This window comes from Hyaena hyaena, unplaced genomic scaffold (genome assembly GCF_003009895.1).
Source record: "Hyaena hyaena isolate Hyena2069 unplaced genomic scaffold, ASM300989v1 scaffold_827, whole genome shotgun sequence".
NCBI classification, from domain to species: Eukaryota; Metazoa; Chordata; class Mammalia; order Carnivora; family Hyaenidae; genus Hyaena; species Hyaena hyaena.
This window is the reverse complement of record NW_024081458.1, coordinates 338,246-359,192: the sequence shown is the minus strand read 5'-3', so window position 1 is coordinate 359,192 and position 20,947 is coordinate 338,246. Positions and strand designations below refer to the sequence as shown.

At 40.0% G+C, this 20,947-nt stretch overlaps 2 protein-coding genes across 3 annotated transcripts in view; one reads left to right on the top strand and one right to left on the bottom strand.

Annotated features, from left to right (window-relative positions):
* Nucleotides 1-3,939, bottom strand: part of BZW2 (basic leucine zipper and W2 domains 2) — a 67,675-nt gene extending 63,736 nt beyond the window's left edge. Inside the window, exon 1 of the mRNA XM_039219686.1 lies at nucleotides 3,825-3,939. The gene's annotated coding sequence lies outside the window, so the exon portion shown is untranslated. The remainder of the gene's footprint in view (nucleotides 1-3,824) is intronic.
* A 369-nt stretch (nucleotides 3,940-4,308) lies between these two features.
* The window catches only part of ANKMY2 (ankyrin repeat and MYND domain containing 2), a 42,785-nt gene continuing 26,146 nt past the window's right edge, over nucleotides 4,309-20,947 (top strand). Inside the window, exons 1-4 of one of the 2 annotated variants that reach the window (XM_039219690.1) lie at nucleotides 4,309-4,608; nucleotides 10,293-10,357; nucleotides 16,205-16,343; nucleotides 18,181-18,279. In XM_039219690.1, the coding sequence (XP_039075621.1) occupies nucleotides 4,542-4,608; nucleotides 10,293-10,357; nucleotides 16,205-16,343; nucleotides 18,181-18,279 (370 nt within the window). In that variant the 5' untranslated portion in view covers nucleotides 4,309-4,541. The remainder of the gene's footprint in view (nucleotides 4,609-10,292; nucleotides 10,358-16,204; nucleotides 16,344-18,180; nucleotides 18,280-20,947) is intronic. The other variant, XM_039219691.1, reaches the window with a different exon arrangement.

The window sequence follows — 20,947 nt, the reverse complement described above, 5'->3', positions numbered from 1 at the left end:
TCTCTTAAAGCAGAGTTGGAGGTCTGGGGCTTTAATGGGGGGAAATCCAGGAATGGTATGCAAAATTGGTAACCATGTGCGTATCAACAATGTAGTTCTTTTTTTCTCAGTTGACAGCATTCATCAATCAGAATGTCAAGAAGCTCGACACCAAAATATTTAAAGAACTTCTGCTCTTGGTTATGGCCGTTGTGTCTAGTGCAACATCACCTCACATTGCCAGGAAGGATTAGTCAAGTAGGGAAACAAATCCACCTAAAATAACTTAGAGATCAAACTGAATTCAATTCAGCAAGCACTGAGCATACACTAAGTGCCAGACACTGGATTATGGATTTCTGAGAGACAAGGGTAAATTAGTCCTAGTTAATTCAAAGTTGAGAAGGAGAAGGGGTCAAACAGATTAATAAAAACTATAATACAATGTCATGAAAAAGATACCTACTTCAGGTATTTTCATGGGGATCCGATGAAGAGGTGATGATGGGGGTGGGGGAGCACTAAGGCTCACGAGAAGATAGAGAATGTCAATAATGGTACCAGCAACTGCTGTGTAAAGATTTTACTCGTTCCTCTAGATGAGGGGCATGAAGAAATGTTTACTAGCATCTGTGATGCCCTCAGTGGAAGAGGTGGGAGAGGTGATCACAAAAGCCAGAGAAGAGTTTGCATGTAAGTAGTAATGTGAAAGTTGAGCAGTTCAGCAGATCTGAGGAGGAGACAAGAGACTTAGTGGTGAGGGAAGGGAGGGCATTCCTGGAAGAGAAAGCAGGAGGAATGGGGTGGAAATTACTGGCATGTGAAGGAACCAGCAGTGTGGTGACCTCTGAGTGTGTGGGAGGGGCTGGCTGACTGGAAATGCAGGCTGGGACCAGAATTTGGAGTCTTGCAAGCAAGAACTGGGCCTCTGTTCTGTGGCCAGTGTAACGCTATTGACACATTTTAAGTCATTTTAAGTGAACCGGTTTGGTCTTTAGTCAGTATGTCTCATCCTTGGGTGGATGATGGGTGGTCAAGGTTTACCGAACTGGTGGCACCTTGAATTAGCTGGATGGAGTGAGGTGGGAGAGCAGCAGGCTACTTAGCAATCCAATGCGACAGGAGAGGTTTAGGGTAGCAGTAATAGAAAAGAGATGAGGAGACACAAAAACAGACATTTCAGAAAACATTATTTTTAAAAAGGTGATGAAAGAAACAGAAGAGAGACCAAAACATCATGCAAATTTTATCATGCAGTCTGGAACAGTATATTAGTATGCTCCAATTTCTGTCAAAAAGTGGGAATACTCATGTGAGCTATAAACATATAAAATATATTAGTAAGGAGATGAGAGAAACAGATATCAATGATTACAGGGCATGAAGAAAGGATTAGGAAGGAGACTTGTACTTTGGTATACTGAACCACATGAATGTGTTATCTACTAGTTAATTGAAAGAATATATAATTTCCCCCTTACTGCCAGCCACACATGCAGAAAATAGTAGAAAAAAAGTTTTAGAGACAGATCTGGGTTCCAGTTCTGGCTCTGACACTTCCTAGCTGTAGGCCTGTGGGGTAAATTAAGTTCTTTTAGTCTCTGCCCTTTTATCTGCCGAATATAGGCAATACTGGCTAATTCCTGGGTCACTATAACACTAATTAAAATAATCTTATACAAACATCTGCTAGGATATCTGAAACAAACTAAATACTTCCTAAGTGGGTGGTCACTGTTTTATTATGAATAAAACTTGCTTGACATGAATACACCCTTAGTATAAGAAAAGTTCCTTACTCTAGTTTAAGGTGTGCTCATTAGCTAATCTTATTCCTACGTTAAATATTTATCCTGTACAAAATGATTAATGTAATCCATCCGACGAATGCTATCCATTACACTATCTGTTTCTAGGAACTTAAACAACATATTATTTATCTGTATTTCTTCGTAGGAGTGAGTTTTTGTCTTTAAATGCCATTGACTCTAAATGTACTGAAGTCCTGTATTCAGAGGCCTGGATACCAATCAGATGCCATAAAAAACCAAGAAAACAGGTACTAAGTTGCTATCCTTGAGGAGCTGACAACCTCAGTGAGACAAACAGGTGTGACCTTCAAGTAACCATGGCCCCAATTTGGCATAAGAGATGGAAATACTGGCAATGAAGTACCCAATTCTGGACACACATCCACTGTAAGATGTTGTCACGCTTCGGTGGAGGTCACTCTGCAAGCATTTTCTTAGGTTTGTGGATTTCTTCTGCATGATACTATGTTCTAAATAAATTGTAACTGTGGCAGTTAACAGCATGTTAAGTGTTACAAAAGATTGGTCACTCTCAAAAGCCTTACTACTTGTTTGAACAGCCACATCATTATTAAAGCACCATCAAACAACAGTTTCTTTGTTATACACTGAGATGAATAATTTCAAAGTATTTTCATGTGAGATGTTCTGGCTCAGATGTGCCCCAGCCTGCAAAGAAGAAGCCTTAAAAAGAAAACAGCTGGAGTTTAGAAAAGATTTTGTTAAATGCAAGAAATAATGATGAACATCTTCCAGGATTTCAAAAGTGTTTGTGAATGCCTCAAAAAAAAAAAAAAAGAAAAAAAGAAAAAAAAAGAAAGAAAGAAAGAAAGAAAAGAATAGAAAAGAAAAAGGAAAAAAATCGAAGGCATACGGTCAGAGGAAATGCATTTCATTTCATATACACCACTGTGGGGAGAAGGAGTGCTGGCAGGGATGCTTAACAAAAAAGGTCTAGATAATTATTCAAATATTTCTCTTTGAAGCAGATGGGTCTAGGAAGAAACATCAATACTAGTCCGTAGAGAAACAACAGCAACACGTAAACATTAATTTCTAAAAGAAGCTTTCATTGATGCCATAAATATCTTATGGATGCGCGCCCTGGAGAAATGACGGACTTCGTATTAACAAGCAAGTCTTGCTTCTGAGCCACAGGAGGTGGTACACACTTGTATTTCCCCCCTAGGTACCTACGGTGGAAGCTCAAAGCTCGAGGCAACATATTACAGTTGAATGAAGGTTGGATTAAGAGGCTAATCTAAGGCTATATATAGACAGCAACACCAATTTAATCTCCGCCCCCTACCCCTCCCCTCCCTATTTCCATAAATCTCAAGATCAGAGTTACAAAGACTGGGAACTCTGGCACAGCAGAGGCCCTTCCTTTCCCCGTTCCCCCAGGCCGTCTCTCACAAATGAAGTATTAGTTTAAGTGTAAATTGCTTCCAAACATCCTTAACAGGCACCATAGGGCGATCAGATCCGGTTTTCTTCCCTAGCTTCCACAGAGGCCAGAGGAGATGACAAGTAGTGTGTGTGTGTGTGTGTGTGTGTTTGTGGGGAGGGGGGAGGGTGCTGAGGCTTGCCAAAGAGAACTACCTTCTTCGGAGACTATTCTCACGATGCGTTCGCCTCGCGCGTCCTGGGGAGCTCTCCTCCCCATCCCGCGCCTAGCCCAAAGCTCCAGCCCCGGCCTCTAGGGAGCCGCATCTGGCTGTGCCACGCACGAGACCGTAGGCACCCGCCGCTTCCCACCGCGTGGCCAGCCCCCGCCGGCTCCCTGTCCCAGGGTCTCCCGGGGCGGCTCAATGCGGCGAGCTGCGAGTCTTCAGTCCGGGTTGCTGACACGCGATACAGGCGACGGCAGTGGGGCGGAGGGCAGGCTTCCCCGCCGGGGGGCAGGAAGCCGCCCCAGCAGGCACATGCTTCCTCCCCGCCAGCTCCGGCCCGGATGGAAGCACCCGGCGGGGCGGCGGTAGCGGTGACCGCAGCCCTCCCTGCTTCCGGTGTCCCGCCTGGGTTGCTGCTCACCTGTCCGAGGAGGTAGCGGCGACGCGCGAGGCTGCAGGCTGCGGCGATCCCGGCAGCGGCGGTGGCACCCGCGGCAGTGGCGGCGGCAGACAATGGAGGAGTGAAGGACAGACACATTGACATCGACCCACTCAGCCCGGCGCGGCCCCGCCTCCCGCGCCGCCCCGCCTCCCAGCCCGCCCCCGGCCGGGGCTGCACCACTCCTGGGGAAATAGGAGGGGACCGTAGAGACAGCCAGGGGGGGCTGCACGCCCTGAACAGCCACAGCCGGACACAGAACATCTGGAGAGAGAACTTAAGTGTTGCGTATGGCTACATATCTGAGCAGGGCGGCAGGATGGGTGTGGGGAACGTGGAAGGGGCATTTAATCTCCCCCCTGATTTTCACCATTGGGTTTTTCCTGGCCAGGCTGCTCCAATGGGAGTCTCTCGCTGCTGCCTCCTGTAGCTCCTCCTCCTTGCCGGGCCAATGACGCACAGGGGGGCGGTGACTGTCGCTGGGCGAGCAGAGACCGTCCGCTCGGCTCGCCCGAGCTCGCCCGCTGCTCGCCCGCCGGTGGGAGGGTGGAGAGAATTCGAACGCTTCCGTGGTTGGCCATTCAGTGTCCTGGTTTCGAGCTGCCCCGTTGCGGCTGGCGTTCCTACAGTAAACACACACGTATCGTTTCTTCTTAATACCTCCGAAGAAACAGAATCATCTTCAAGCTGGCGGGAGCAATGGTTCGTATCACGAAAGGCGAGCTGACCCAGGAGGAGAAGGAGCTGCTGGAAGTCATCGGGAAAGGTATGGGTGCTGGGGGGCGACCGGGCGCTCGCTGCCTGCCTGGCCTGGGGGCGTGGCGGAGCCCTGGAGGCGCCCCGGGCGGGACTGACCCTCCGCGGCGCTTCTGCGAGGTTGGCGGCCTCGCACCTGGAAATAGCATTCCTCTCGGTGGTCTGGGAGCGGTTGCGGGGGCGGAGAGGAGCGGAGCGGAAAGCTCTGCTGGGACTCGGGCTGAGGTTGCAGAGGTCCGTCTCCCAAACCAGCCTTTGGAAAGACACATTTCCAGGCCCCAGCTCGTATTATAACGAGCGACCTAGGTGTGTGGGTCTCGTGATGCACATTCTTCAAAACTCTCAAGGTGATTTTGACCACCGTCAGTCCGGACAACAGTGGCCTCAGGTTCTTAGGGTGTCTAAAGGGCCGTTTCGACTTCCGGAGGCCGAAAGATCTGGATCCTTTAGCTGTCCCCGCCCCCGCCTGGGGGGGGTGGTGGAGGGAACTCCTAAGAAGGGTTCTTTATAAGGGCACAGAAGTAGGTCGGTAATTTGCCACCTTGAGGGTTCTACGTTCTGGCCTCCGCGGCTTCCTTCCAGAAGCCCCCGGCCGCTGCAGGAATCCTCTGGGAAGCGAAGAGATTTTCCAGGCGTACCACAGCCCTCGGCGCACTTAGCACAGCATGGATCTTTTCAGAGCGTTTTTCTGCGCTGTCGCTTCCACTCTCCCAACGCCTGCTCCACTTCCGCCGCTCCGGGTGCTGGGAGGTGGGGTGGTGGTGGTGGTGGTGGTGGGGTAGATGCAGGCCGTGGGTTCGAGCCTGAAGCCATGTTTCCCCCTCAGTCCCCGAATGGACGTCCCAGAGGAGTTCCCTGCTGAGTTCCGTTACCTGGCAGGTGACAAGAGCCCCTGGCAGGTGACTCCGTGGCTTCTCCAGCACGGTCGCGGCTCCGGGATAGGAATGCATGGGCCTGCGGACATAGTTAATGTAGTTGATTGAAGTTCAAGAGTGAGATAGAGCCGCATCTGTACTGGAATGGCAAAGAGGCCAGTTAGGGCAGCATAAAGGCTTCCCGGTTTCCAGTCTTCTTTCTGTTAAGCAGCCAGGCTCAAATCTGGATCCCCCAGGGAGTATGGCAGCTTTATTTCTCATACTGACAAGGGAAGTCTAAATGTCAAAAAAAAAAAAAAAAAATCGGACTTGAACACAACAGGTGCTGGTGAGCGGAGCCCACCTCATCTGATGTCAACAATTTTCAGTCAGTCACAGCTACATTTATCATGACAAGAGTTCTTGCCTAGAACGTGGGCCCTGTCGTTGGTGCTTTTATCGTTTGTTCTGCAGGGTACTGGCCCACCTTTTTGGCACTGCAGCCTTTCTGTTTCTCCTGTCCCTGGGCAATTTCTCCCTTCTGTCAGAGGCTCTGGGATTCCAGTCAGCGAGCATGTGAGCCCCAGCTGTGTGCCAGGTACTTTGGTAGGCAAAAGGAAACAGGATGCACTAAGAATCCACTAGGGATGTACATTCTGCTTTTAAACAGCCCAGAGCTATCGGTTTTTCAAAAGTGTAAACGAATGAACAGCTTTATAAAGTGGGTTTCCAGAAGGGGCAGGTGGTGGGGGTGGGAGTGGGGTGTGGAAACCTTGGATATATTCTTAGGTGTACACCAGTTTTTATTTTAAAGATTGTATAAAAGAGAACTAACAACTAATGTAAGTTTAGTCTGCTTAGTGCTGTGATGTTTCTGGGTCCAAATGGTGCATCAAGTTGCACTGGTTCACAGCCAGTGTGGTTCACCAATTTCATTGGCCCAGGCCATGAGAATAACTGAGACAGAGTTAGTCTGTGACAGATTCCTGTTAAGTGAAGGTCCGTGGGACATCACTGTACTCTCAAAAAAAAAAAAAAAAATAACGGGACATATGAGAACATATCAACCAACTATAGGTAACCTTTATTGAACGTTGGTAGGAGCCGGCATAATTCTTAGCACTTTACATGTATTGATCCATTTAATCTTGATGAGCTAAGAATTGTTATTATTTTTTATTTAATTTTGAGACACACACACACACACACACACACACAAAGTGTGAGCAGGGGAGGGGCAGAGAGAGAGAGAGGGAGACACAAAATCTGAGGCAGGCTGCAGGCTCTGAGCTGTCAGCACAGAGCGTGACGCAGAGCTTGAACCCACAAACTGAGTGATTATGACCTGAACTGAACGAAGTCCGACGCTTAATCGACTGAGCCACCCAGGCCCCTTGAGATAGGAATTAATTTTAAGCAGCAGGATGGTGAGAGATGACATGGGGGGGGGGTTCACCAGGCAGGTCTGGTTTGGTACCTTACCACAGTCATTTGCTAGTGTTGGGGACTTGGACAGGTTACTTTTTCTGGCTTCCGGTTCTACCTGCTACCCACCCCACAACACGGTTAGAAGAATGAAATGAGTTAATGTCTGTAAAGCATTTAAAATGCTATTTGTGTAGTCTGTTATTACAGTAAATGAAGTGACAAGTTGGATAACTTGCCCAGTGTCACACACGGAATAAGTGGCAGAGCAGAGATATCATGTGGCCAATAGTTTTAGAAATACCCTGGAGATAACGGATGACGATGGGGGAGAAGAAGGGGAAAAATAGTTGGGGTGAAGGAAGGAGGCAAACCATGAGAGACTCTTGAATGCTGAGAACAAACTGAGGGCTGATGGGGTGTGGGAGAGGGGAAGGGGGTGATGGGGTGGGAGAGGGTGAAGGGAGGAGGGCACTTGTTGGGATGAGCACTGGGTGTTATAGAAACCAACTTGACAATAAACTATTTAAGGAAAAAGAAAAAAAAGAAAGAAAGAAAGAAAGAAATACCCCGGAGTTGAAATCAGACCAAACAAAAAATGAAACTATCACTATAGCAATCCATACCATATTCACTACTAGGGTCAATTTAACTTCAACAAAGCATTATCATTAATTTTAATTTTAAATGTTATTGATTTCATACTTTTATATGCATTTAATTTGTGAAATTTTTTTATAGTTGAATAGAGTTCATAAGCAAAGTTTATATTTGTACTCATAAGAATCATTTTTCTTCAGTGGGTTGGTAGCATTGTTAATGTTTTTTTTTTTTTTGTTTTCCCTTTGATACATTTCTGAACTTGGAGAAGTACTAGATTAGTCAGCACTAGTAATTGGAACTGACAATAAATTTTCAGCCAAAGTGTGACCTGTCATGTTGGCCAATCTCAAATAAACTCAGCACATTTTTTAGTATCTCTCTTGCACCTGTCGCTGCCCTCCAGAAGTTAAGTGGATTGCAAATGAGATGTAAAATCCAGAGAATACTGCACATTGCTTCTGGACACTTGTAGAACAATTTCTTCTTCAATTGAATTCATATGCTAGGTTATTTACAGATTATCTCTTTATTGGAACATCAAGAAGAAGTTCCAGATAAACTGAGAAACTGGTTTATACCACATATATATTTCACAGTTAATGATGGCATCCATTTTACAACATGGAAGAAGAGAAAATTGAAATCACTGAAGGACATTTCACGGGTTTATATTAGGTGTAGATTGACTGGCCCATTTTTTTTAAAGTTCTGATATCTTTTTTGTTAAGGACTGAGGAAGCACTATTCCAAAATAAATGAAACCTTCCTTTAAGGGTATAAACCGGAAGATCTTCTGTTACTTATCTTGTTTCGTACCCGAAGTCTCTAGGATTGTGGACTTAGCAAGGAAGGAAATGTATTTACAATTTTTTTTTCATTATTTCCATAAAAGGGGCTATGTAACAGACTTGGACAATAAGGTGTATTTCACCAACCATATTTAAGTATAATTAAAGTATAATAAATGGTGCATATTTAAAGTATATTCCAGACTTTCTCTATTTTCCTACTTATGTCAGTAAGTAGGGAAAATCAAATTAGAAACAATCACAAAGTTTTCCTCTGCGGGTATTTTAATCATTTTTCCCAAAAAACTGTTTTCCAAAATCTGGAAGCCCAAACAGTTTGAAAAAATTTTTTCATCCTGTTTCTTGCATTTCAGAAGGCTAACTGGTACTCAGTGGTATGTATGTGTACAGCACATCTTTTATTTACTTGTTTTAAATTGCTCGCTGACAGGGCATATGTAACTTAGATTGTTGGCTATTGGGCTAAACATTTTATAGAACACTGACCTGTTCTCTCAAGTGAGCTATAATCCCCAGGCTGCCCGTAACACGTAGCATGCTTTAACATGCTCACAGTCCCTATGGTGTTCTCCCTTTACTGCATAAACAGCTCCTGATTAGATGGAAAAGAACTTCAATTATTTCTCACTGGATAATGGAAATCAACTGAAGCATCTTCCTCAGGTGAAATTGGGGTGCTGGAGTTTTTGTTCTGTTGTAATTCCTTTCTAAAGACATGGGAGAAAGTCTCTGATGAGAAGTCCAGCTATGGATAATGTGCATGTAAGCTTGCTCATGTGCTTGAGGGCTTTCTACTCATTCTGGAGCCCCTCAGCCAGTGGTACTAACTGCCCTCAGATGGAGTAGGAGGGTTGGAAAAATGCATTATTTACAAGGTAGCTGCTGTCATAATCCAGGGACTTGTAGATCATTCACTTGACGTATTTCCCCAGCAGAGCTATTTTGCTGTCAATCTCAGAGACATTTCTCTGCCTATTCCCTGTTGGTGTGAGACAACCAGAAGGAAGCATGCTTATCTTTATTCTGCATTCCACATTTAACTCTGGAAAATGAGCAGAATTTAGCATCTTCTTGAACTGTAATTTTCAATTAAAAGAGAAATAATTCCTAGCTGCGGGATGCTCCTATTCTTTTATGTCCTTTTTGGAGGAGAGGCTTATCTCATCCTTTCTTCCTGAGAACATATAATTTCATTTGTCTCGTCCCTGTCAAACCAGAAATTTTTTGGCAGATTGAGTGGCTGACTCTTATTAAGGATGATAATAGCAACGTTCTCTCTTGCAACTACTTGCTTCTGTCAGTATGCCTTACAGAAGACTGGAAAAACCTGACAGTTGTAGCCCAATTATGGCTTATTTCCAAATTTACAAAGGACTAACCTTCAGGTTTATGTTAGAGGACTTTCAGTATGAGAGCCTGAGTACTGACTGTAAGGCACTTTTATATGGAACCAGGCATTAAAGATATGTTTACCTAAGCATTTCTAAACCAAGAATTCTATTATAAGTACGTTGCCATCCATTCACGGGGCCTAGTGATGATAGAGTATAAAATACTGACTGTATTTTGAACTCCAATTAGTACATTGACTGGAATTTAAGCTGTAGATGGTGGGTTGGACTAGATGCCCTTTAAGATTTCAGTATTAAGTGTCTTATTTATGCTAGATTTCGGTACTCAGAGCCTTATTTATGCTTCGTGGTTACTGCATCGCTGCCAAAAGGAAAATATGGCTAATTTAATATACTCTAAGGTCAGTGGAAGTAAAAACAAGATGGAGCTATTTTAGTTACTATAAATCTCTTCTTCTGGGTAATTACTTCGTGGAAAAAATACTCCATGTTGATGCTTTGTTTCTTAACGGTCTAACGAGACTAGTTTTAGTTTTACATGTAATCCTTTAAAGTTTGTTTCCATGATGTTAGTTAGATTCTTTTTCTTTTACAATGATAAATAACCTTATTTTACATTTTCTTCCTTCCGTCCTTTTTCTTCTTTTTAAGGTACTGTTCAAGAAGCAGGAACACTATTAGCCAGCAAGAATGTCCGTGTCAACTGTTTGGATGAGGTAAAAATTAAAAAGCTGAATGAAGGGCTTTACTTTCTATGAGAATGGGTAACATAAAATATAATAGTAAGAGTTCTTATCTAGCATTTGTTGTGATTAAGTTGTACTGATCTCTAAACCAAGTGTAAGCAGGCAGTTTACAAAAGACAAATAAGGATGTAAAAACATGTTTAATTTTATTAATAATCAAATAAGCCCAAATAAGGGGTGCCTGAGTGGCTCAGTCGGTTGAGTTTCTAACTTTGGCTCAGGTCATGATCTCTAGGTTCGTGGGTTCGAGCCCCACATCAGGCTCTGTGCTGAATGCTTGCTCAGAGCCTGGAGCCTGTTTTGGAATCTGTGTCTCTTCTCTCAGCCCCTCCCCTGCTCACACTTTGTCTCACTCCATCTCTCAAAAATAAATAAATGTAAGAAAATTAAAAAAAAATAAGTCCAAATGAAACCACATAATATCATTTCTTGTAAAGTGTGGGAAACATTGGACTTTTTACATACTAATGGATTGGGTGTAAATTGGCATCACATTCCAGAGAAAATTTTAGAATATGTGTCATTTTAAAATGTGCGTACTTTTGATACAGCAATTCTACTTCTAGGGAAAGTTAACTAAACCTAACCTCAACTTTCTAGTACAATTGCTTTCCAAAATAACTTTCTGCAATGCAGGTGATGTCTGTTCTGAGCTATCAGATATCAGATACAGTGGAGTTCTAGTGCTGGAAAGGTAACTGAACATCGCTTGCTCATGCAGAAGGGGAAGGGGTTTTTATAAAACTGCCGAAACACCTTTGAGAAACCACTAGATTAAGTAGAAAAAAGTAATACAGGGAACAGAAAATTTGGATAACGAATTGACAGACAATGTACTGTATGTAAGATAGAAAAAAACCCAGCACATTTTCTTTTACATGGAACATTGGTAAAAATGAGTCTATGTATTATACTATCTTATAAAGGAAATTTTAGCTAATTTCAAAGGAATTAATGCAGTAGAGGATGTTGTAAACAAATAAAAATATGATCCAAATAATAAAACAACTTGAAAAATTAATTTTAACTCTATATAATTCTTGTTTAAAAGAAGAAATAGAAATTTTCTACTATTTAGAACTGAAAACAACATTTATCACAAGCTGCTGTTTGTCAAAAGCTGTGTTATGTGGCCAAAGTGATATTTAGAGGAAATTTGCATTTGCCACACTTACTATTATTATTATTTTGCAACATTTATTATTGTACTTTCAACCTGTATGGTATTTGGAGCTTTCAAGTAAAAAATTTTTTTAAAAGATTAAGGTATGCTCAGAGAATAAAAGAAAGGAGGCAATGAACTAAAATAGAAATAAACATTCTAAAAAACCATCAAGCACAAGCAACAGAAGAAAAAAATTAAAAACATTTGTGCTTCAAGGTATACCATTAAAAAAGTGAAGATATAATCCCACAGAATGGTTTTTCAAATCCTATCCAATAAGGGAATTGTAACTAGAAGCTTTTATGAACTCCTACAACTCAATAATAAAAAAAGACAAATGACACTATTAAATACTGGGCAGAGGACCTAAATAGATATTGCTCCAAAAAGATACTCAAATGACCAACGTGCACATGAAAAAATGCTCAGTATTAGCTGCCAGGGAACTGTAAATCAAAACGACACCACGGCACACCCACCAGGATGGGTATATTAAAAACGATAAATAATAAACATTATTGAGGTTATAGAGAAATAGGAACCCTCATTGGTTGTTGGTGGGTAAATGGTACAGCCAGTCTGGAAAACAGGTTGGCTGTTCCTCCTTTGATTAAACATAAAGTTTTCATATGGCCCAGCATCATAGGTATATACCTAGGAAAAATAAGGCATATGTTAACACAAAAACTTGCTCACGAATGTTTATAGCAGCATTATTCTTAATAGCCAAAGTTGGAAACAAACCAAATGTCCATCAGCTGATGAGTAGTTAAGCAAAATATAGTATATCTGTACAGTGGAAAAGTCCTTCATAAAAGGGATGAAAGACTGGTAAATGCTGCAACATGGATGAACCTTGAAAACCTTTGCCAAGTCAAAGGAGCAGTCACAAAATACTAAATATTATATGGTTCCATTTGTAGGAGATGTCCCAAATAAGCAAACCCATAGGGACAGAAAGTAAATTAGTGGTTGCTTAGGTCTGAGTAAGAGGGTGGGGGGGAGGGGTCCCTGATAATGCATATATGGTTTTTTCTGGGGGAAATAAAAAATATTCTAAAATTGCTTGTGGTGATGCTTGTACAACTCTGCAAATATACTGAAAACTAATTGTATTTATTAAATGGGTGAATTATATGGTATGTGAATTCTATATCTCAAAAAAGCTATTTCAAAAGGAAAGAAAAAACAAAGTTATCAACATAAGATCAAAATATCATATACACTCTGGAAAATATAAGCCAGAAAATAATGTATATAAGTACCAAGAAAGTAAGAGACGACAGCAGTTATAAAGGAAATTTTCGTAAGTCTTTGTGTTGAAGCCAACATATATGAAAACCCATATAAAAGTAACTTCATAGAAAAACAAAAATGAATATATTAATCTCATATAGAAGTAGAAAAACCAGAATAATTAAGGGAAATTTGTGTAACTATATTTAAATGCCAACCTCTTCCTAAAGCTGCAAAGCAGAGTATGCTTTATAAAACCTTCAAGGACTTCTTATTTTATACAAATTGCACTGTTAGTTCATAAAAAAATGGGAAGATACCCAACTCATTTGATAAGACTAGTGTAACACTGATGCCAAAATAGGAAAAAGCCCAAGAAAACCTTGGGCCCAATTCAGCTTATAACTCAGATGCAAAAACACTAAGATACTAGCAAATTGATCCAGTAGTACATCAAAAGAATAATTAAACATAATAACCAAGAAGGTTTCTCCAAAACTGGTAGGATGGTTCAGTTTTAGAAAATGTTTCAATATAATCCATTATATTACAGAATAAAAGAAAATCACCTATGATCAGGTCAACAGATGCTATAATACAATTGATAACATCTAGCCTACATTGATGGTAAAAGCTCTTAACAGATTAGGATAGAATAGGGTTTTTTTGGGTAACTTAATAAAAGATTTGTGGAAACCTTCCACAAATAGTAGCATCCTGCTTAATGTTAAAACATTAGACACACTTTCATATTTAATGGTAAAACCTTAGAAACATGAGGAAAAGGACAAGGAGATTCCTGAAGATTCTGAGAGCAAACTACAGACAGATTTGGCCTTCTTGATGTTCCTTGAAGGCTATACTCTTCTGAAAGTATCGGACTTGCATTCCCTTTACCTGGAGTCTTCCTTTAGTTATTTAAATCCTCTGTGTTTTCACTTCCTCAGGAAAGGATTTGTTCAAATGCTACCTACTTAGAAGGACATTTCTTAAATGTCCTTTATTTAAAAATAATAATTTCTTTCTCTCTGACATTCTGTTTGCTTCTTACTTACTCAATGTTCCTTCCCTATTGCGCCTATATTACCCCTGCCTTACCACCTCAACTAAAATTTAGATGTCAGGGACTCAGACTGGAGGAGCATGGAATTTATTCATTGCTATCCACAGTGCATAAACCTGTGTCTGAGATATCTTAGGCACTTTATAAAGATAATGCATAGTAATCATTGCATTCAAAATTTGTAATTTTTTGTTCTAAGTTCTTATAAACCAAAATTGAACTAAGATAGGCAAGTATAGGTGATATCCACTTACTTGAAAGGTTTATATATATTTCCTAGTAAGTTACAAATATAGAATCATTACATTGCATACTTGAAATTAATACAGTGTTGCATGTCATTTATACCTCAGTAAAGGAAAGAAAAAGAAATCCTATAAATTATCACTTAACACATGTTTGGCTTCTGTTACCTAGGATCATCCAGGCCAGCACTGAAATTTGATATGGGAAAAGCATACACTGTGTTACAATCATGACAAAGATAACCGATTCAGAGATTGCACAGCAAATGATATAATTGGGTTTGGCTCATTACCTCTTTAATAAAATGCTCTCGTTGATTAGCTTTGAAAAACAATCCCTGTTACAAAGACCGCTGATAAATAAGAAAAAGAGGAGAGAGAAAGAAAAATTAAGAGAGAAGAAAGCAGAAAGGGAATATGAGGAAACAGAAAGGCAGACAGGTAAATGGACAGATCAACTGAGAGGACAGTTAAAACATTAGGAGACATAGAAAAATGAAGACACTTTGCAATGTGAGATCCAAAAACTTTGCACATCTCCTTTGTTCTTAAGCATCTTTTTTTTCAAGTTGTGTTGAAAGCTGCTTTAGGGTTATTTATTTATTTACTTATTTATTTAAAATCTACAGGATGGTTCTGCAGTGTCAGACTTACACACTCAGAACTAGATAACCTTGTATGATTGGATTGGTGTGTGATTGGATTGGATTACTGTGTGATTGATCGCCTAGTTGTCTGTACTGTGTCCTTCCCTTCCCCCCAAGCTGCACCTAGCTTTTTATGTCTAGGGTATAGCATCCTACAGGGCCTGCCATCCTAGTCATGCATGCTCTGGGTGCATTTTTGTCTCAATCAGAAGGTAATAACCATATACTTCATTCCCACTTACTCAAAGCTGCGTCTGTGTAGTAAGATCTTGATTACCCATGCCCACCTGAACCACTCCCAATCTTTAAATACCTCATCCTTGTAGATACTCCCAACAAAGGGAGTCTTAACACTATAATCTTATCAGGTTTTTATTGCTCTCAAGAAACATTGGCTACTCCTGCTAAGATGTCTCTTGTCCGGCCCCTTGCAAGGTCTCAGCCTTCCTATGATTCTCACATCAGTATCACTTTGAGAATATTGATGGCTCGTGTTCATAATCATAGTGTGGAGTCAAAGAACAATTCACATTATGTTGACATTCTAAGATGGACTACAGTAAGAGATTCTGCGTTTCAGAGAAGTCTTCATCCAAAACAACTTTGAAATTCTAGCACTTAGAGTTTACCCTGGTGTACTTTGAAAATCCACTTAGAGAACACCTTGCTCGTTTATCTACCATGTAGCAATCAGATACTCAGAACAAATAAGGTTGGATGTTTTACGGTTATGCACAAAACATGGAGACTAAACAATGTAGTGTGAATACTACCAATCATTTCTTGATATTTATACAGTCATATATATGATCAAGTCAGATATATAATCAAAATCTAAATGTTGTTTGGGGGATCATTTTAAAAATGAAACTATTATAATATACATTTCCTGCATATTGTTTTTCTCATTAGCAGTAATTCATGGAAATTTCTCCAAATCAATAGATACATATACATTCAGTCAAGAGCTTCATGATTATTCTTTTCTGTGATTATGGTTTACATGTGGATACAACATGCTTTATTCTGTTTATTCTTTCTTTTTGATGGGCATTCTGATTGTTTGAGATGTTTTTGTTTATTGTTTTCATGTTTATACATTTGTATCTGTTGGTTCATTTGTTTTGCCAGTAGCTAAGTACGTGTGGGAGAGATGCAGTCCCGGATAATCTAGGTTCTGGTGCCTACCTGGCCATTTAACTAGTGATGAGGTGGAGCAAATCTTCTCTGAATCTGTTTGCTAACCTATAAAAAAAAATCAAATAACAAAACCATTATTTTTGCTCAGTAGTTTATGGAATATCCATGTGAGAAAGTCACCAAACATAAAAGTACTTTACCGATTATAAAGATGAGTTTATTAATTCGTGTTTCTTATATGTTTTTAATTTAATTTCAGGAGTTGTTCATAGGGGAAAAGGTAAATAAGTATAATTAATACTTTTTCCTTTTTTGTAACAGAATGGAATGACTCCTCTAATGCACGCTGCATATAAGGGAAAACTTGATATGTGCAGATTGCTCTTGCGACATGGAGCTGATGTAAACTGTCATCAACACGAACATGGATACACAGCCCTCATGTTTGCTGCACTTTCAGGTGTAGTTTTAGAATTAATTCTAATATATTATTATCAGCTGCCTGTGCAAAATTTGTATAAATACGTAGGTACTTTTAAATTAAATGTTTTTTATTATAGTAATTTTGAGGTCAGTTCTTATAGGAAATGTGGGAGTTGGGTTTTGAAAAGTTGTAATGTATAAAATATGTTATATAGTTAATTTGGTGATATGTTTCTTTGCTTATTTAAATAGCCTGATTGTATTGACAGTATAATTTGTGTAGAGTTAAGGAGTTGGATCATTATTTTTTTCAAGAGAGTTCTGTTAATGTTCTGTTTCTTTGTATTTTGAAATAGTATGAAAACTTCTTTGGTCTCAAAGAAACTAACTGCTATGATAGAACTGTCTGTTTGCTTCACTGACATTTATGTGCAAAAAAATGCTCTTCCAATTAGAAAATGACTTTGATGTGTGAATAAAGACAATTGGGAAATATTTAAAATTAAGTGCAGTCATCTGTATTTGTAGGTTTTTTTTTTTTTTTAAGAAAATGAAGACGTAATATAATACTCTCATACCTTAAAAGCAGTCATCTGTATTTTTATAATCCTAGAATAGGAAATCATTTCTGGGGGAAGGGGTGGGGACAGTTTAAATGCATGATGGGGATTAAGGAATGCCCTTGTTATGACGAGCACTGGGTATTGTATGGAAGTGATGAATCACCAAAATGAATATTGCACTGTATGTTAACTAGCTGAAATTTAAATAAAAACCTGGAGGGGGAGAAAAGAAGGAAAGCCTTTCTAAGTGTGACATATAATATACAGAATATAAAAAGGACAACATTGACCAATTTGGTTAGATATAATTTTAGAATTTCCAAATGTAGAATATACCAATATATAGAGTAAAGTACAAATGAAAAACTAAGGAAAATATTCATTACATATCATAAAGGGTCTTATTATATATCAGGAGTTCTCATAAATCATTTAGAAACAAGTACTGCAATAGAAAATTGGACAGGAAAAAAAGAAAAAAATTGGACAGAAAATTGAACAGAGAACAAAAGACATAGAACTGGCTCATAAGCATATAAAATATTTTCACCAATTAGCAAAGAAATGCAAATTAGAAAAATAAATGGTCATTTGTCACTTACTGTATTGGCGGAGGTTAAGAAAGAGTGATCACGTCCAGCATCAGCATAGGGCTTTTTCTGCACCATTTTTGGCATATACACATCTCCCTAACCTGCTGCTGGAAGTCAGCTTGGCAAAATGCCTTTAAAATAAGCATATCTTTGATTCTGCAGTGTTTTCCAGGAACTCTTCCAACCTGCAGAAATTAATGGAAAATGCTGGTCACTAAGTATAGTTTATAATAGCAAAATATCTGTGATGAATGTATTAGCAATAAAATGCAAAAAGAATAAAGGCAAATGATAGACTGTCACCTGCTAAATCATTATTCCAGGTCCGATGGGTATGAAGATTGGAATGGGTTAGTAGATATTAAGTGGAGACTTTTCATCTTATTACTCTTTGTTGTTGGTATTTTTTGTTTGTTTTGAATTTATATATTATCAGTAAAAAAATACATATTGTGTTTTGTTTAAAAAAAAGTGATAATTCCATACCATTTTTGGAATGCCTAATGTTTTTTCCCAAAATATGAGGTTAATCTCTATGTGGGTTTTTGAATTATTTTACTCTTGACTGTGGTTATGATTTACATTTTAAATACAAAGAAAATATTCACAAGATAGAAACCTGAAACTCAGTAAGGAAAAGGGGTACAGATCATTTAGAAGGACGCATTTAATTTTGGTGTTCCTGAATACTAACAGATACGTTCCCTTCTAACATCAGGTAACAAAGACATCACGTGGGTAATGTTAGAAGCTGGTGCTGAGACAGATGTTGTCAACTCTGTAGGAAGAACAGCAGCTCAGATGGCAGCCTTTGTGGGTGAGTTTTTATGGCATTTTTAAAATGAGGTTGTATCCCAGAAATGCTGATGCATAGGAGCACATGTACCCCAATGTTCATAGCAGCACTCTCCACAATAGCTAAAACATGGAAAGAGCCTAAGTGTCCATCAACAGATGAATGGATCAAGAAGATGTGGTTTATCTATACCATGGAATACTACATGGCAATGAGAAACAATGAAATCTGGCCATGTGTAGCCACATGGATGGACCTTGAGGGTGTTATGCTGAGCGAAATAAGTCAGGCAGAGAAGGACAAATACCATATGTTTGCACGTATAGGAGGATTAGGAGGAACTTGACGGAGGAACAAGGGGGAGAAGAAGGGGGGAAATGGTGGGGGAAAGGGAGAGAGGCAAACCATGAGAGACTCTTGAATGCTGACAAAAACTGAGGACTGATGGATGTGTGGGGGAGGGGGGATGGGCATGGAGGAGGACACTTGTGGGGATGAACACTGAGTGTTATGTGGAAACTAATTTGACAATAAACTATTTGTAAAAAAAAATAAAATAAAATAAAATGAGGTTGTATCCAAAATGTCCTCCATGCATAAATAGCACTTTGCTTCTCAGTGTACAAATACTGTCATGTTTATTTTAGGAAAAAGCAAAATAGGGGCCCCTGGGTAGCTCAGGTTAAGCGTTCAACTGTGGCTCAGGTCATGATCTCACAGTTTGTGGGTTCTAGCCCCACACCGGGCTCTGTGCTGACAGCTAGCTCAGAGCCTGGAGCTTGCTTCAGATTCTGTGTCTCCCTCTCTCTCTGACCCTCCTGTGCTCACGCTCTCTCTCTCTCAAAAATAAATTGAAAAATTTTTTAAAAATAAGAAAATAAAAAAGTAAAATGTTTACAGTTCACCAGGTTTTGTCTGACTTAATGAAATATCCAGTGACTCTTTGGAGAAAATGAGCAAGCTATCTTGAATTTCCACCTTGTGAGATACAAAGAATAGTGGGACCATTTTGGTTGTAGTTGAATGCTTTGAGGACTATATCTTATTTCTCTAAAGGAAGTAGTTTAACCTAAAGTCAAGAACATGAACTGTGAAGTCAACAATCCTCAACTGAAATCCTGACTGTACCAGTCAGTAGCGGGTCACTTAATTATTCCAACCTTTACTTTCTTCATTGTAACATGGTTCATGGTTATTGAAAGGATTAAATGAGATGTTGACTTTGGGAGCTTTACGGGTAGCACTAAATACATGTCATAGTTACTGTTGTGAATAAAAATGACAACAATGCAAGTTTTTCATAGGAAGGAGCATTAATAATAATATAGTATATAGCTGTTGCATTATCATCCTCATCAAGCACAAACATTTATTGTGTGTGCCCAGGATTTCTTACCATTAGTCGTGTTCCTGGACATAATATGAGGGGTTTGGAAGAGAGTGGCGTGAATATTTGGCCATTGGTGTTTTACTTCCACTGTGTTAGCAGTTGTCCAAAAATAGACAAGCAAGTATATAAATATCTGATTTATTGGGAATGTAGCAAGTGGCCTCTGTAGGACTGATAAATCATTAAACAAATACTTGTTGTTTGCAACCGATATACCAAGCACCACTCTGGGTGCTTTGGGGTGACAGTGGTGAATGAGACAGACAGAGGCTCCGCGTGTGTTCCTGCAGTTAGAAGCTAATAGCAATGACAACCATTGTGAAAGTACATTTCAAGGTACAGCTTAAGGGTTTCATAGAAATGCATCAAAGAGAGGGATCTTCTAGCCTATTCCAAAGGGGTTTTGAGATAATTTAAGCTGTGGGAATTAGTCTCATACAGGAAGCAGTAACTATGTATTTTGTTATTGAATTATCTCAAAACACTAATAGTAGCTACCAGTCATTAAGTCATGTGTCAGCTCTGTGAGAGCAAATATTCTTATTTTATCTCAATTTCAGGAGGATTTAAGTATGGTCATAGAGTTCAAATTCAGAGAAATATTTATCTCCCACAGTTAGACTTTCCCTAGTTGCCCTCAGTTCACCACTAGGCTTATTTTGAGGGTGTCAGTACAAAGGGCACGTAAGACTCATCTAAGAATCTTGGTTCTCACATTTTAGTTCATGTCTGCTGCTAATTCATTACAAGATTATAGGCACATCCCTTCTCTGCAGGACTCTTCTGATCTGTGCCATGAGGACTAGCAATTAGATGAAGTGAGGTTCTACTGAACTCTCCTAATTTTCATCATGTCCACAATGTAGCAAATGAGAGCTGAGGCAGAGGTTGGGTAACTCTCCTCAGGTCACAGGGCTGGAAGCGGAGAAGTCTGTTCTTTCGCACGTGAATACAATGACCTTTTCTTTTCCTTTCTCTTAACACTACGATAGCCATAGAAATCTAAGGTAGAAATTGACCAGAGTCCCATTCTAAAATACGAGTGATGTTTTCATCCCATTTTAAACAATATAAATTAATTTCACAGACAAAAATTAAACCCTTTTTGTCAACACAATATTTTTCATTATAGGTAGTCATTTAAAAAAGTCATCCTTGGGGCGCCTGGGTGGCTTAGTCGGTTAAGCGTCCGACTTTCGCTTAGGTCATGATCTCGCGGTTCGTGGGTTCGAGCCCCGCGTCGGGCTCTGTGCTGACTGCCAGCTCAGAGCCTGGAGCCTGTTTCAGTCTGTGACTCCC